The sequence below is a fragment of the Coloeus monedula genome (assembly GCF_965178545.1).
Source record: "Coloeus monedula genome assembly, chromosome: 20".
NCBI lineage: Eukaryota > Metazoa > Chordata > Aves > Passeriformes > Corvidae > Coloeus > Coloeus monedula.
The window spans coordinates 11,133,666-11,149,257 of record NC_138800.1 but is presented as its reverse complement, the minus strand read 5'-3'; the positions used below and the strand labels follow the sequence as shown (position 1 = coordinate 11,149,257).

Genomic DNA, 15,592 nt, shown 5'->3' with positions numbered 1-15,592 from the left:
CTAGGGAATAGATTCAAATTTGTGAACTCCACCTCGAACCCAAGCAATGGAAGGCAAATGCCTGTCATGATCTTTGTCTGATTCAGGCTGGCTCTGAGCACGCTCTGGCTTGGGGTTGGAAGAAGGCGGGTCAGGTTGCTGTACAGACATAGTCCTGCGGAGGTGGTTTCTCTTGCGCAAAAACTCAGGTTGCGAGTGGAGGCCAAAGCTGCCTTTTCTCAAGATCATCCGAGAGTTATTCTTTTTGGGTCGTGAATGGAGACTGAACTCCAGCGAGGCCAAGTGGGCTGCATAACCTTCACTGAGGAACTGAAATAGGAAGGAAAGAAAGGGAGTGACAAATTATTGCTGCCTTGACCTATGAGCTCTATAAGGAATTAAGTTTTGATCACTGGCATTCCAGTTAGACACCTACAGAGTATTAATACTCCTCTCCCCTCACTTTTTTTTCAAGTGACCTGTTCCATTTTGTCATTCAGAAATATGCAATGCATGCACTTGTAGATACAACTTGCAACCACTTGATTCTCTTTACTATTCACTCTTCCAGAAAACGCCTCATTTGTAACCCAAACAGCCTTTCTTTGAAATACTGTCGCTGCTTTGTGTGTGTGTGAGTTTGCACATGCATTCATTTGCATGCATTTCCTTGTTTTCCCTAGGACTTCCTGACTGAATAGCAAGTTACTTACTTGGCACTGTGCCTGGTATTTCTTTGTGGATCGTCCAACTATGTAGATCTGGGATGGTGACAGAGCCAAGACACTGTACACAGAAATATCCTTCATGGAACCGTATGCGGCACAGATTTTGATGTGGCACTGAAACAAACATTACTTCCAAAGTGAACACACTGTTGAACACCATGCAACTACAAGGCTGGTGCTTGATTTGCAATGAAGCAGCATATGAATTCGTTGTTAACAATTTCAATCTGTAAACCACAGAAAGCTAAGTCGGTCTGCCTGCATATGAGCAAGAACTACAGCTATGCGCACAGGAAAGAACAAGCAGTTCATTTACTTATTTGTCATGATTGGAAGTCCCTTTGGATGTTTTATCAGCTTTCCTTGCTCTTTAAAAAGTGAGAAAAGAAATGAGGAATGGCAAAAAGACTTTGTGATGGCCAGAAAGATTTACTGTTCAGAAAGAAGGGAGATCTCTACTGAATAATGTTCTCTGAAAAGAGGTTTCAAGGCTATAAATAGGTTTCTAGTACCTCTTGCATGAGATTCCGGAGAAAAATGGTCTTTTGTCGCAGTGGGTCATGGACAAGTCCATCTGAGAAGAAGATCATCCCTTGTGGGAAATTGTGTTGGGACAACCATGAAACCACACGCTGTTTTTGCATATCTGGACGGCCGGTGATATAGATAATCAGATATCCCAGGTCCTGCCAATGCCTGTCAGAAGAAGCAGTTAAATTATGTAAGTACAGAAAGAGAAACAACACTCACAAGTCAGGTCAGCATCTTTTCTCAGATCAGTTAGGAGTCAGATGTTATCCTTCAACAAGTGGAAAGGAGCATGCCTAAGTCTCTGCTCTAATCAAGGAACTAAATAATAATGCCTACACCTTGGGGGAGATGGAGGAAAGCAAGAGACATTCTTATACAAAATATCATCTAAAGTATGAGAGACATTTAAAAATATACTTAGAATAAACCTTGCAACACATCAGGTATTGTTACTTTTGAAATCTTTAATGAGATTTCCTGCCATTTCAGCTGTAAGGAATGGAAACCCTTGAAAACTGACATTTCTACATTCCCATGTAAGTTCCAAAATGAGAACTGCCTTTACCCATCCAGTGCAAAAATAACAGACCTGCAAGAATGGATTAAAAGGCCTTTTAATTTTCCCTCCAAAAAACATTCTTGCATTCCTGGCACCTGATATTTTTGAAGTACAAATATGTCCTTATTTGAAATTAGTGAAACACAAAATACACATGGGAATCATTATTAATTCACTGCACACACTTCAAGATCATATTCCCAAGAAGCAACTTTTTATCTTTAGGCAACTTAAACTACAAATTTTAATGTAATCCACAGCATTCTAATATTACTCTGAAATTCAGGCAGATCTGATGTCCAAGAAAATACAGAAATGTATCTGCAAAGACTCTTGGTCCTTATAAAATTGCTGTCTGTTTAGTATAACAACCCTTTTCCCTCCTACTGTGTTCAAGCAGAAAGTCAGAGATTTGAAGTGTTCAAAGCTCATTTACCTGACAACATCAACGGCCCCTGCTCGGACTTTGGGGTCACTTCCCATAATTGAAACACTTGCTGCAAAGGAACCATCAATGCTGAACACAACACATTCCATTCCTCGGGGCAGTACAGTCAGGTAACTTGCAGCACTGCTCTGGTCTCCTCTGGAGAGTCAAAGCAATAAATTAATTTAAAAAGCAAAATGTCAGAATGTATTTTCTGCATGTTCTAGTTAAGACTTGAAATTAGATCTGTCTGGACCTACAGCTTTAAAAATCACTGTCAAATACGGCTTCTGATTTCAGTCTTACATGGGGCAATTGAAACTTACACTTTTAGGAAATAGTTTTCCAAAGACAAATTTGGAAGCTGACCTTAATAAGAAATCACATACAAACAAATAACTAAAAGAATTAGAAAAAAAAAAATTGCAAACCAGTCTGAAGTACTCAAACTACTACTCAAACTTCCTCCATAAGCTTAACAGTTGGTAATACGAGCATTAGCCACCCTCAATCCTTGCAAATTATGATGGGAATGCCAGTCGAGAAAAGTCAAAAAAAAAAAAAGAAAAAAGAAGCCCACCCCAAAACGATGCAGTCATACATCACTCTTTTCATGGAAAGATATGTGAAACACATTTCCTTGTGATGTATTTTCCCCAAGAGAACTGGATGTTAAAAAAAGGATAAATGACAGGGAAATCCAAAGCTCTTCCCATCCTACCACCTCATGTTCCCTAAAACCTGTAATCTAAAGACCGTGTTTATGTCTGGTGATGAAGATTCTTACAATATGTGCTCACAGCCTAATGAACAAAGACAGGACAATTTATTTTGTTCCTCTTTGAAACGTACTCCTGCACTCTAAAGCTTCACTTTTGAATACGAGTTTATTTGCGTATCAGTAACTCCATTTTCTTGAATTGATTGCCTTTTTTATTAAAGTGAGGTAAAACATTTTCTCCTCCTCAAATAGCACTACATAGGATTGTAAGCTGACTTTGGACTTTGTTAACTGGTGGATAACAACATTCTATTGAAGCTAAATTCACCTCATTGATTTAATCTCCCAAGTAGGGATTCAAACGAAGTTTTTACCCAGTTTTGAAGTTCCTTCCTGATCACAACCCATCACAGCTTTAGTTCCAGCTTGGAGCTATTACCTGACCACCATTTTGATGGGATACACACCAACTCTCAGTCTCTTCTGTTCAGGTATATTGTAGGATATTCGTCCACTGCTGTTGGATATCTCTGTGTCAAAGTACACCCACCTACCCGAAGATGGCTCAGTCATTATGAAGATATCCACCTGTAAAACCAATGAAACAGTGATCTAGTGTGATAGTCAACAAAACACCCCCTAATTACCAGGCCTGCCAAGACCAGATAATATTAGTATCTCCGACCATGACTGGTTGTAAAAGCTTACAAGGAATTTTGAAGGAACTTCATTACTCAGTAAGAACTTCAAAGAGAGTCCTTGCAATAAGCAAATGCTTCCTAACATACAATACAAGAGTTTATTGCCTGCATAATTTATTGTCTTAATAATTTAAAGCCCTGATCTTAGCACTGCACATGTCAAACATAGTTATAGAGGTCAGAAATTTGGCAGGAACCTTAACTAGGAAAAAGACAATTCTATCTTGCATGGCTATTATTACCTTTTTGCACACTAAACCTACAAAATGGAAAATTTCATCTGGTTATTGAGACAAAATCTTTCTCAAATCATAATCTTGCCTACAACCAAAACACTTCAAATTATCAGAAGATTTCATCAATATGGTTTTCTTCAACTGAAATATTTCATAAAAATTAACATAAAGGATATTAAATACTTTGCTGGACCAGAAACAGGCCAAGTGAAGCCTCCATGCTTCAGTTTTTCCCTCAGCTCAGCTGCATTGCTCTCTTAATTTGCGCAGAAAATCTTACAACCTCAGTGAATATGAAAAAATGTGTTCACTTGATGCTTGGCTTTATTAGCTGCAAGCGTGGCTTCTGCAGGCAGCTTTAGGAATGAGAGTTTCAATTGTGTCACATTACTACTGATTTCTAGAACTAATCTTTACACACCCATGTGTAGGCAGCCACCTAACCTCTAGAATGCCTATTCTTTTATCTGGTTGTTTTACCTGGGCAGGATGATACATGATTTTCTTTTAGTGCTTTGTCAACTACTATAAAATTCTTTTTCCTTCTTCCTCGGAAAGTTAATTGCCTCCAGTAGGTGATACAGTTGGATGATAGGTTCAGAAACCACTGCACAGCACACTCACCACTAACCAAAGGAGATAGCCATAATCAGGTAAGAGAGATGAGAGCTCAGAAAAAGGTCACCTATCAGGAAAGCCCACTTTACAGCCTATTTTTGCTGAAGTAGTAGGGGGTTAGTGACACATTTCCCCTCACTGTAAGGCTTTCTCTGACACTATACATGTGTGCTACATTCCACGACTGTTTCTGTAAAACTAAGAAAATTGATTACTCAGACTTCACCTTTTCACCTGTTAAAGCCACCATGTCCAGAGGTCCATACATAAAGCGCCCAACTAGTACCTGAGGACCATCTTCTGCTGCAATGACATCATTAGCTCGGTGATTAGCAGTCACATTCTGAAATAAGAGCAAAAGATGGGAAGGGTACTGTTTGTTTTTGTCACGAGGCTACTTTCTCTATTATGTTACAAACAGTGACACAGAAACACAGTCCAGGACAGTATGTCTGAGGTTTGTCAAGTGCACTGCATTCCCACTTCAGCTGGAGCCTGATTTCCACTAATGGTGGGGTCCTGAATAGACTTTCTAGAGAGAGTGCTCCAGATGACCAAATAAGAGAGAACTTTTAGGGGAAACCCAATTATCCTTCATTTCAAGTGGTGCCATAGATCCACATCATTACGTGCAGGGCACATGCATTTTAACTGATATCAATAACTGACTTAGCACCTGAAGAATGGAGGAAATATTTTTGCTTGGCTTATGGATTTGTCTAGCATAAAGAAACTTCTTTGCATAATGGAAACTTAGGGCCTGTCTGTTATTTAAAGAAAGAAATATACTTTCTCCCAACATGTAGTGATAAACCAAGAAGAAATTGCTCCTATTCCCTAACCGTTAATCTGCCTGCCTCTGGATTAAGTTAGCCATTTTCAGCTCTTTAGTGATATTCAGTTATGTAAACTCTTACTCCGGGAGATTGAACTCCATTTAAATTTCTGCCAAACCCATGTTCCATAGCTGCCATATATATTCAGACTTAAACTTACCCTCAATTTGACATGTGTCCTCTTGCGTAGCCATTTTTCTCGTGGATTGGATGGACTTAGTGTTTCTGGATCCAGGTTGTAATTTTCCTTGAAATTTACATTTTCATACCTCATCACCTGAAATTATATTAATATTTTAATAAATAGTGTATGGCCTGGGGAGTCCCGGTACTTGGCAAAGAAAGAGAAATTACAATGCTGCCCCAGTTGAATGACACTGCAGAGCCAAAAGCACCATGGAAGTAGAGAGAGGTAAAGCCATATGTTCACATTAATTGCACAAATATGAAGACTGACCCTTGGAAGATGCAATTAACAATCCCAAGGTTATCTGTTGCAGAGAGAAAAAAAAAAATTAATTACCTGTCTTAAAATGAAGGCCACGACGTCTGTTGATTCCCAGTAGCTGGCATGAAAGAGATGCGGCAGGGCTACCGTTGGAAAAGCTGTCAGCACATCTGGACAATACAAGGCATAATCTATTCGTTTTGTTCCCCACCACTTTGCAGTAACTACAAAAAATGAAACAAAATATCAATAAATTTCTTGCTGTCTTCATTTTTAAGCTAGATAATGGAATTAAGTCCTCTGCTTTCTTAATCTTGGCATTTTGAGTCTGTTAAAGGTATCTATCATTTATGCAAGTACTGTTTTTACTGACTGCATCATCACTTAACTGCCTGCCATCTAAAGAGCTCTTCTGGGTTCAAATTTTGGGAAGTAGAAATCACCTCAGCATGATTCCCACAGCTTTCTGGTCCACGGAAAATGCACAGTGAAAGACTAGTATTTTTATGATCATGTTATAGGGTAAGAACTGCAAATGCTTCCCAAACAGTGAAGCAATACTGAGATAGATAGATACATATATATACACACACATGCACGACTATAGTCCATAACAGGACAATATAATGATTTATAGCACTTTTAATTATGAGTAACAAATCCTATCTATTTATACTGCTTCATGCCTGGAACATGATCATAAACCCGTTACTATGAAACTCTTGTGGCTATTTATGAGAGGCACCTTAATGTAAAACTGTGACTTCTTTTCTATTACTTTATCTAATTACAAACAGAAAAGAAAGATAACTTGTATTATGTAAAATTGCAGAAACTTGGGCTATTCTCATTCTCCCCAATTTCCAAGCAGGTACCTTTTCTTTTCATAATCAGCTTTTTCACAGAAACAATGTGAAGGGAAAGGCTGTTGCCATGTCCAATAGCACATGGCGTCAGGCTTCACTCACTGTTGGTGAGGCATGCTGATGGCAAGCTTTCAGTTGACCCAGAGTTTTCACTGTTTGTGCTGCCCAAGCTCAACTTTCTTGTTTTCCCTTGCAGTTGATCAGACGTATTTGGAGATCCAGGACTCTCCTGAGAGAAAGGTATGTTCAAAGAGCTATTCTCAAGGAACAGACCACTGTGATTGTGGAGAGCATCACCTGCAGGTTACAAAAATGAAAATAACATTAAAAAAAAAAAAAAAAAAGGATGCACACGATGGTTTTGAAACTAGTGTTTGTGTGTATATCTTATTTGTTTATTTATTCATTTATTTTTAAATACAGGGCTAATGAGTGTTTTCCTGAATAATATCACATTTAATGCCCATGGATGAAACTTCCTCCTTCAGAGTGAGAATAGCATGACACAGCATGACTGTATGGAGAAAGCATACCCTACTGTCATGAATGTGCAATGGTACCCTGGTGCTTTTGGCCAGGCTCTTCCAAACTGTGTAGTAATGCTGGGAGGCTATTTTACTTCACACTCAACCCTACTCATTTTAAAGTCATTTTTGGAGAAGAACTACACAGCCCTGGGAGCCTGTGATACTTCTCTGGTCCTCTTTCTGACGTGAGCAAAATTACTTTAGAAAGAGAATCTTCAGCAAGGCTATCTACTGGTTTGCATTTCCCAAATGGAACAGAATGGAATAGAATTCTCATTTATTCATGCCATTCTGACAAAACCAGAGTAATACCTCTACTCAGTGAAATGAAACACAGCCTTCTTTGCAAGGTCTTCTGAAACATGTAAGAACAGACATGCACTTAAATAAAAATTACTGGTATCTTTGCTTGAAGCAGCCACATTCCTCATAGCCAGGAAAGGCAGAACCTCAACTTAGATATAGGTTACAGAGCAAAGTACATATCAAAAGCAGCTGACTCCTCAGTGTTACTCCTCAGAGAATAAACCTGTTGGAGATGTAAAAATAGTGAAAAAAAAAAAAAAAAAAGGAGACCTGGTTCAATGCACATCACACAAAAGAAAGGAGATGGCCCTTGATGTCTTGCTCTATTTTTGAGCATATTTCAGTTCCATTCAGACAAATAATTGCAGTCATGCTGTGCTCATCATTCATGCGGTCTTGGGTTGGGGAACTTTATGATTCTTTATGTGCTGGAGGTCTGAAATAAGTTTCTCTGCAACTTTTCAAGTCTTACCAACTCTCAATGCAATGCATACCTCAATGGTGCACAAAGGAGAACACAATAACATGTTGCTGCTTTCAAGGACACCATTCAAAAAAGAAAACCAAACCACTGGAAGTGTGTCTATAGCTTATCAGATCTGGTAAAACAATTTATCATTAAATGAAAAGGAATAGCAGTATAGCTCCCTAAAATCTCCTCCCTTCCAAAAAGGAGACATGGTCAGAAAGATTCGGCTTGTTTTGACATAAGCATGAATATCTCAACTGCAAGAAACAATATTGAGATCTGCCCCGCAACTGAATGAGAACAACATTCAGTTCTAACACTTTGTGGTGGGTATGTAGTTTGGACAGAATATGTTCAACTGCAGTTTCCATGGGAACATGTTTTTCATCAAAAAACTGCAGTGTACTGTTCTTTCAAAGAAATCTTGTTGACACGTAGTGTAGCTAAATGTGGCTACAGGATGGAGGTGAAAAGAATGGAAGGACAATTTTGTCTCAGGCAAACTATATAGATCCCAACACAGTCAACTGAAAAGAAAACACAATGCTACTTTGCTATTACTTATCTCGCAAGACAAGGCAGTATTATTATGCTTTTTGTACTGAAAGAAGCAACCTTTCTCATGGCTCTGAGAGTGACCAGAAGTTATTATTTGTCCCACTAATCTAAATTTACCATCATGCTTGATAAGAAATAAATTAAAGACAGATCATTTTACAGAGTCTCATCTTGGATAATTATGATAGTCACAGCCAATACAAAGAGACAAAGCAAGCTTCCTCAAAGTCACAGCAACTATCTCCAGACAAAATTAACAATACTTTATTTCATGCATATACAGCTGGAGCAGTACTGAGCTTTCAGATGTTTACTTCTGTCTATCCATAATGAAGCAGACCAGTTGGATCAGCCATAGTCTGGACTGGCACTCCTGCATATTCCTTATAAAGAAAGCATCTCAAGAGAAGAATTTTGCAATTATTTAAATTGTGTTGCAAAGTTAAATGTGAGGTTGAAGCTTGAACAATAAAGATAATGATTATGTACCTCCTGCTATGCCAAATGTCTAAAAAGTAGGCTATGTTGAAACCAGGTGCTTTGAATTAATATAAAACAACCATGTTTTTAGCCCCCTAGTAGATATAATGTATCTTGTCATAAGCAGGAAAGCAAAGGAAAGGAATTAAATCACACATGTTAGTAAGTATCAAAAGCAGGAGTGGTAAATCAGAGACCTGTTACAAAGCTAAAGCTAACTTTTAACAGCCACAAAAGCACCTCAGTTACAAAATGTCAGTTAGGTAGCAGCTAAGAAAGCTGCTGTTTAATGAAAGGTCAAGACAGTGTGGCTTTCTCTGGGCTGTAACACAACCTGAACTTGTACCTTGCCCTTACAGTGAAGAACCACACCAGTTAATAGATCACACTTTTGTCTGAACCATTACCTCCTGCAATGTCTTCTGTCAGCAATCACCACAGATAAAAGAGGAGGAAGGGAAATGTCTTCCCCACTTGCTCTACATGCCTGGCAGTGCTTTCAATCTGCTTTCAGTCCTCCTCTTTATTACAACTAGTATCGCAAACCTCGTGCATAAGAATAGTTTTTTCTTAGTAATCTTCTTCAGTTCCACACTTGCTAAGTATGTCTGTGCTACTCAGTCCCAGATGACTTGTTTTCAGCATGTTAGCACATTGCTATTTCAAATTTTTTTGAGCTGTGTAAGGAGAGACACTTAACAACAGGCAATGAGACCTACAAAAACAGGCACTGTACCTAACTGGTGAGATCTTCCATCCCCTAGTGGGTATCTCTGGTACCGTGGGACACTGAATGGAGGAAGAAGATGGAATCTTTTCTCCAATAATGGTTCAAGTCTGCAGGCAGAGGGGTCAGCAGAGTGAAAGAAACTGTACACTTGGCTGCAGGCTGGTCGGACCTGGCATACTTGGATGAGAATGAGACAGAGAAAGACAGGGGTCAGTATTGCTACTTTACAATTTTCAAGGAGTCTGTACAGAAACATAGTTAATATAGTCTTCTGCAAACTCCAGATTAGCACACATCAGGCCAAAAGAAATGTAATTGAATTGTTTCCTGTTTCAGTGAAGAACACTTCACTGCACAGGAATTTACAGAGACATCACAATCTGAGATGCAGGCACATAGGAGATGTGAAGAGCAGCAGAAGAGAAACAGATGGAAGCAAGGAAGGAAAAAGAAATTTCAAATCTTGTAAATATGTTATTGAGCATTACAGCTGTGATGCTCAGCACTTCAAATGTGCTTCAGACCAGCAAAATGGTCTGATGGGCCTGTGACATCCAGAGGACTTAAACCTAGGTGACAGCAGAAGCTTCCCTTATATTTTAAAAACTGATTCTAACAAAACAAATAAATTCGTCCGAATTTTACTTGTCACATTTTCAGGTAGCTTTCTACCTTTCCTTTCAGTAAAGAGGGCACCTGACTCTTCTCAACTAATTTCCAACTGTCTGCATGATAGGTTTAAATTTGTCTTTTTCCCTCTCAACTGTGTCACAATTATCACTTTAAAACAGGATTCTTTTATCATATGCACTTCTAAAGACTAATTATGCTTCAAGTAGACACTGCTCACCTCAGAATGTGTTTGAAATGCCCATCAGTTGAGCTGCTCTCAAAGCATATTCCTTTGCAGGATACCAGAGGAAGGATAGAAGTGAGAACTAATTTGAAAAAAAATAGTTTAAAGTACTAGTAATTAACATGAAAATTTCCTGTCAAAGTGTCTGGAGGGTAGCAGAGCAGAGACTGAGGGAAGGACTACTGGCTAGGAAAAAAAAAACCCTTAGAGTTCTGAATTGTTGTCTCTTCTCATTATTGCAACAGATTTTCTCCCTCACCTGATAAATGAATGCATCATTTCCTATAAAGATGCTGTGCTATCCAAAGCTCATACCATGCAAAGAGACAAAGCATGTGCTGAATAATGAAAAATAAAGTAAGTTTTTAACTGAAAAACTTTAAAAATCCAGATGCATTAGAAATAAAACTAAAAAATCCTTTCTGTGTCTGGTCACTAGGCTCTGTTACTAGAGAGGAAGAATGGCTCACATGCAACACACCCGAGGGCCAAATCCACCCATGAAGCCAGACATGAACAAGAGGCAATGCTGAACCAAGAAGAGATGTTATTTTTGGCATTGTTTTCAAGGACTGATCCTTGGTGAAGTGTGAGCTTCATGTTGTATGACGTGGAATATATGATTAACAGCAGAACATAAGACACACTTCTGTAAGTGAGCAGTGAAATCCCTGGAACAATCCTCGTCACCTCAGTACCTACCTACATTAACGTTCCCATCTCTTAAAGGAAGAAACTTACCTCACTCCATGATCTTTAACCAGGCTCCTTTATTTACCTCCTTTTTGTGTGAGTCTCTTTGTTTACAAAGGTCATTACACAACCTGTATTTTAACCCCAAAAAGAGCTTACCATCCAGACCAGGCAGAACAGTGCTCCTCATGGCCAGCACCAAACCAAGCGGTGATCCAAAAAGGAAGAAATCAGACACTTCAAATTCAAATCGGCCCAGATTTACTTCTGAGAGACTGGAATCCACAGGAGGAAGGTCTGCACCATCTTTCAACACGCTTGAGTGGATACTGAATAAAGAAAATACTGAATCAAAAATAATAAAAAGGGCATTCAGAAAAAAAGAACATTCCCAAAACAGGATGCTTAGAAAGCTCTAGCACTGGCATTTAGATCCAAGCCATACACCTTAAAACTGTAGAATGATTGCAGTATAGCAGCCATGATTTTCAGTGCGGCTATTAAGTAAATCTACTACCTGCGACATGCAAGAGTTTCCTACAGTTGTTTTATAGAACACATGGTAAAGTTTTCCCAAAACCATGAATATTCAAGTTTACCTCCCCTCCCTTTTAGCAGTACAAATGTATGCAAGTTCATTCTGAAACTTCTGCTACAAATGTTAACCTACTAAAGTTGTGTAAGGAAAATGGTATTAAAAGGTTACAGTCAAAGTATGTTATCTGGGTACATAAAAACCATTGTTGTAATCTGCTCCTTGAGCTATGACCTAGAATTTTATTACTTCTCAACTGTTTTTAACAGATCAAAATCAATGATACTTATAGACAGCTTTTAATCTTTTAAGTGATTTAAAACACATCCATTTACTTTGTATGCATGAGGTAAATACAGATCACTTATTTCTTACTGACAGAAAAAGACTTATCTATCATTTAGTTCTGCTGGAGAATAAATACCTACACTCAGAAGCAGAAAAGTAGCCTATGAACCTGCTGCCCATCCATGAGACAGAACAGAAATAATAACAATGCCTCTGTGCTCTGGTGCTAACAGGTTCCATTCATTGGCAAGCCCATTTCTTTTACTCAGTCATCTACCACTAGCTACCTGGACAGGAATGCATGATGCTGGGTTATAGTGTCACAGTCATAAGTGGATGAGTCACTCTGTTTCCGAGGCACCAGCTGCCTTTGCTTCTCATCCTCCATGATTCCCGAGATGTCAATATTGCTTTTGCTCAGGTGTTTGCTGTCACCCAGACTGGAGTCCTCTGCTAAGAGTGGATTATCCTTCAGAAAATGAGCAGAGCAAAGGGAAGATTCAGACAGGTAACAAAATACGAAAGAGCTTATATGAAATGACTGCATTTATATATATGACCTCACTTTATCCAACAAAGGGTGGAAGGGACTAAAAATTTCTCTTTGCAGTAGAAGCAAAGAGATGAAAACTAAATTTCCCTTCAAGATAAATAGCCTAAAAGCTGGAGGGAGAATCAGGAATTTCAGGGTGGAGAGGGGTGTGAGGGGTGGAAAGGAGGAGTAACACAAAAGCTTTATCCCTCATGACTTCATCATTCTTAGAGAACTAAAAATATCATAAGGTAATCAGAAGGGGTCTTACCTGAGTGCACAAAATGCACATTACAACATTAATGGTCCTGCTCATCGTGTTCCATGGATATGGGATCGGCTTTTTTGAGAAAGGGTGGGGCAGGGTGGGAAGGGGAAGGGGAAGGGGAAGGGAAAGGGAAAGGGAAAGGGAAAGGGAAAGGGAAGGAAAGGAAGGTATTTTGACAAAAATGGCAGCCTACCAGAGATTTCTGAGCAAGGACGTATTTGCATCTACAGTTAGGGATACAATAAAGAGCACTTGGTAACCCTACTGCAAAGGCTAACAGATAAAGCCTTCACTACTGATTTCTGTATATCATAAACTGAAGCTGACAACTTAATTTTTAACAGCAAATTTTTGATAGATGGGCAGAATCCCACTCTATCATGGCAATTTACCAAATCCTTAAATTTTCTCTGGCTTATATGGAGCTGATTTCCTCCATGGAATGAATCTATAGGGTTTCAGCTGTGCGTATTTTTTTCTCTTCACCTGGATGCTGCTGATGCTTCCTCTCCTGCTACTGTTCCGACTTTCGTAAGCTGTATTAGAATTATAGCAGATGGCATCAAAGCCCAAAATTCCTCCAATGCAGTCACCTATGAGACACACCTGAAAAAAAGATTTTTTTGGGAGATGTAGCAAGTATTTTTAAAAGAGACAAAAAGCATCACAGCACTGCAGAGGAGTTTCTGTCTTACTTCATACCCTTGTTACTCGTTTTTATACTTTGGTTTATATTGCAGTTACTTTCTTCTACTTTCTTTTATCTCGAGAAATATGCCCTACACCAAGAATATCTGTCCCAGGAACTATTTTGATGAGTGGGAGTTCTGCCAAATGGATTAGAACTCTTCCAGCTGCTTGCAGCCAGATTCCAGCTTGAAAAGTCCAGATCACTGGATGACCAGTGTCACAAAGATTTCAAGCCACTTAACATTTCCTTCAGAGTCATACAGAGGAGAGAACTTTCACAGATTGGCACTCCCCTGTCAGGACAAGGGAACAAAACTTTAAAATGAGGTATTAAGCAGAGAAACTCACTCTTGCTTCAGATTTAATATAAACATAGAAGCTATCTTCAAGGTATGGATCTGGCAATTAAAAATACATATACTACTAAAATTGGGAATTCTGGAGTAATTTTATGGTACACTAGAATCTCCCTCACAAGCCAATTCCACTGAACACCTCCCCATCCCACATGAGATGATTCTTTCTCCCTGTTCCCCTGTCCATGTCTGAGCGTGAGTAATAGCTTGATAACATGCTTCAGCAAGTCTCTCCTTCCAATTCTCAAATGGAAGCAATTGTCTAATCTGTTGTTTCCAACTCCAATTAGCAAAACAGAAAATATTACGAATCTTTAACTTACTTCTAAACTTAATTCAGCTTGGCTACAACACTAAACTACAAGTTTTGGATATAGCATGTTGTGCATTTTTTCTCTGAAGTGAAGAATGTTAGGAAAAGCGAGTTCTTCAAGATGCAGGTAGGGAAGAATTTCAAACTCCTCTCAGTGCATATCCATGTAGCACTCTTCCTATATTGAGTACATTTCTTGTACTCAACTAAAATTACAAAAAAACACTTTAAAAATAAAACAAAATATCAAAATACATTAAGGTGATATCTATCCTAAGGCATTTCTGGTTCTAAAGTTGTATATAATTGAACAGCATGCCAATTTACTCTCTGATTTTCCAATTCCTATGCTGCACAAAGAGCCGAAAATCATATGATACAGGTAACCTTAATAAAATTAACAGCACTTTTTGTAGGGAATTGGTAATACCTTCTTCAATTTACCACTGTGTTTCTAATCCTTATTATTATTGGCATTAAGGTAATGGAGTTAATTTTTTCCAGATACTATGTAAAATCAAAAAGGCAACCTCTGATCTAATGAACTTGCAATGTAAATTGACAGAAGAGACAAAAATATGGAAGGAAAGACACGCACAGGGTGTGTGTCAGGATATATGATATATATTTGATCAGTACAGGACTTACTCAGAGGCAGACCTGACATTTCTATTTAAGGAGCAAAGCAAAGCACTGTAGAAAGAGAAGTCACTTCCACTTTAACAGTGCTGCTAGTTGATAGTGAAAATTCTGTGGAACATACAGAGGTCTAGCAGACTCTTCCACAGGAAATAATATATATTATTTGTAAACTACAACAGGGAGACTTTTTTGTACCTTTTCCAAAGAAAAAAATCATAACACTAAGTTTCTATTGAGAAAATTTTCATACTATTTTTGTAACTGATATCACTCTTTACATAATTTCACCTTTCATAATGTTCTGTCACTGCAATTGGGCTGGTTTTATGCTTTAAGCAGTAACAGTTTACTATGTGTAGTAAAAATGGCTTCAAACCAAATTTTAGCCTAAAAATACTGATATATCACAGCATAACCTTATTAGTGCCATGGAAAAGAATCTGTTTCTGTAATAACACACATGCTTCCCTTCAAAGTTTACACTGCACTCTATATTAAATGTATTTTCTTTCTTTTTCTGAAGTGTGGAGGTCACTGTTCTTAAAGGAAATGCATGCTTCTGGCCATTGTAGGTGGCCCCATTACAAAATAATATCAGTAACTCACACAGGGTATCAATATCATTTTTCTATGTGAAGCAGGAGATTTTGAAAACTAAGGATGGTGAAGCAGGAACAGTAATTGACAGTTACTGTCAGT

General features: G+C 38.4%; 1 protein-coding gene across 1 annotated transcript in view; it reads right to left on the bottom strand.

The window, feature by feature from the left end:
• Positions 1–15,592, bottom strand: part of PITPNM3 (PITPNM family member 3) — a gene marked incomplete at its 3' end in the record, with an annotated part of 54,485 nt that continues 38,893 nt past the window's right edge. Inside the window, exons 8-20 of the mRNA XM_082294754.1 lie at positions 13,379–13,498; positions 12,380–12,561; positions 11,429–11,598; positions 9,727–9,897; positions 6,753–6,947; positions 5,860–6,008; positions 5,497–5,613; positions 4,727–4,843; positions 3,385–3,533; positions 2,234–2,383; positions 1,220–1,403; positions 693–821; positions 1–309 (exon numbers count right to left, since the gene is read on the bottom strand). Of these exons, the coding sequence (XP_082150880.1) occupies positions 1–309; positions 693–821; positions 1,220–1,403; positions 2,234–2,383; positions 3,385–3,533; positions 4,727–4,843; positions 5,497–5,613; positions 5,860–6,008; positions 6,753–6,947; positions 9,727–9,897; positions 11,429–11,598; positions 12,380–12,561; positions 13,379–13,498 (2,142 nt within the window). The remainder of the gene's footprint in view (positions 310–692; positions 822–1,219; positions 1,404–2,233; positions 2,384–3,384; positions 3,534–4,726; positions 4,844–5,496; positions 5,614–5,859; positions 6,009–6,752; positions 6,948–9,726; positions 9,898–11,428; positions 11,599–12,379; positions 12,562–13,378; positions 13,499–15,592) is intronic.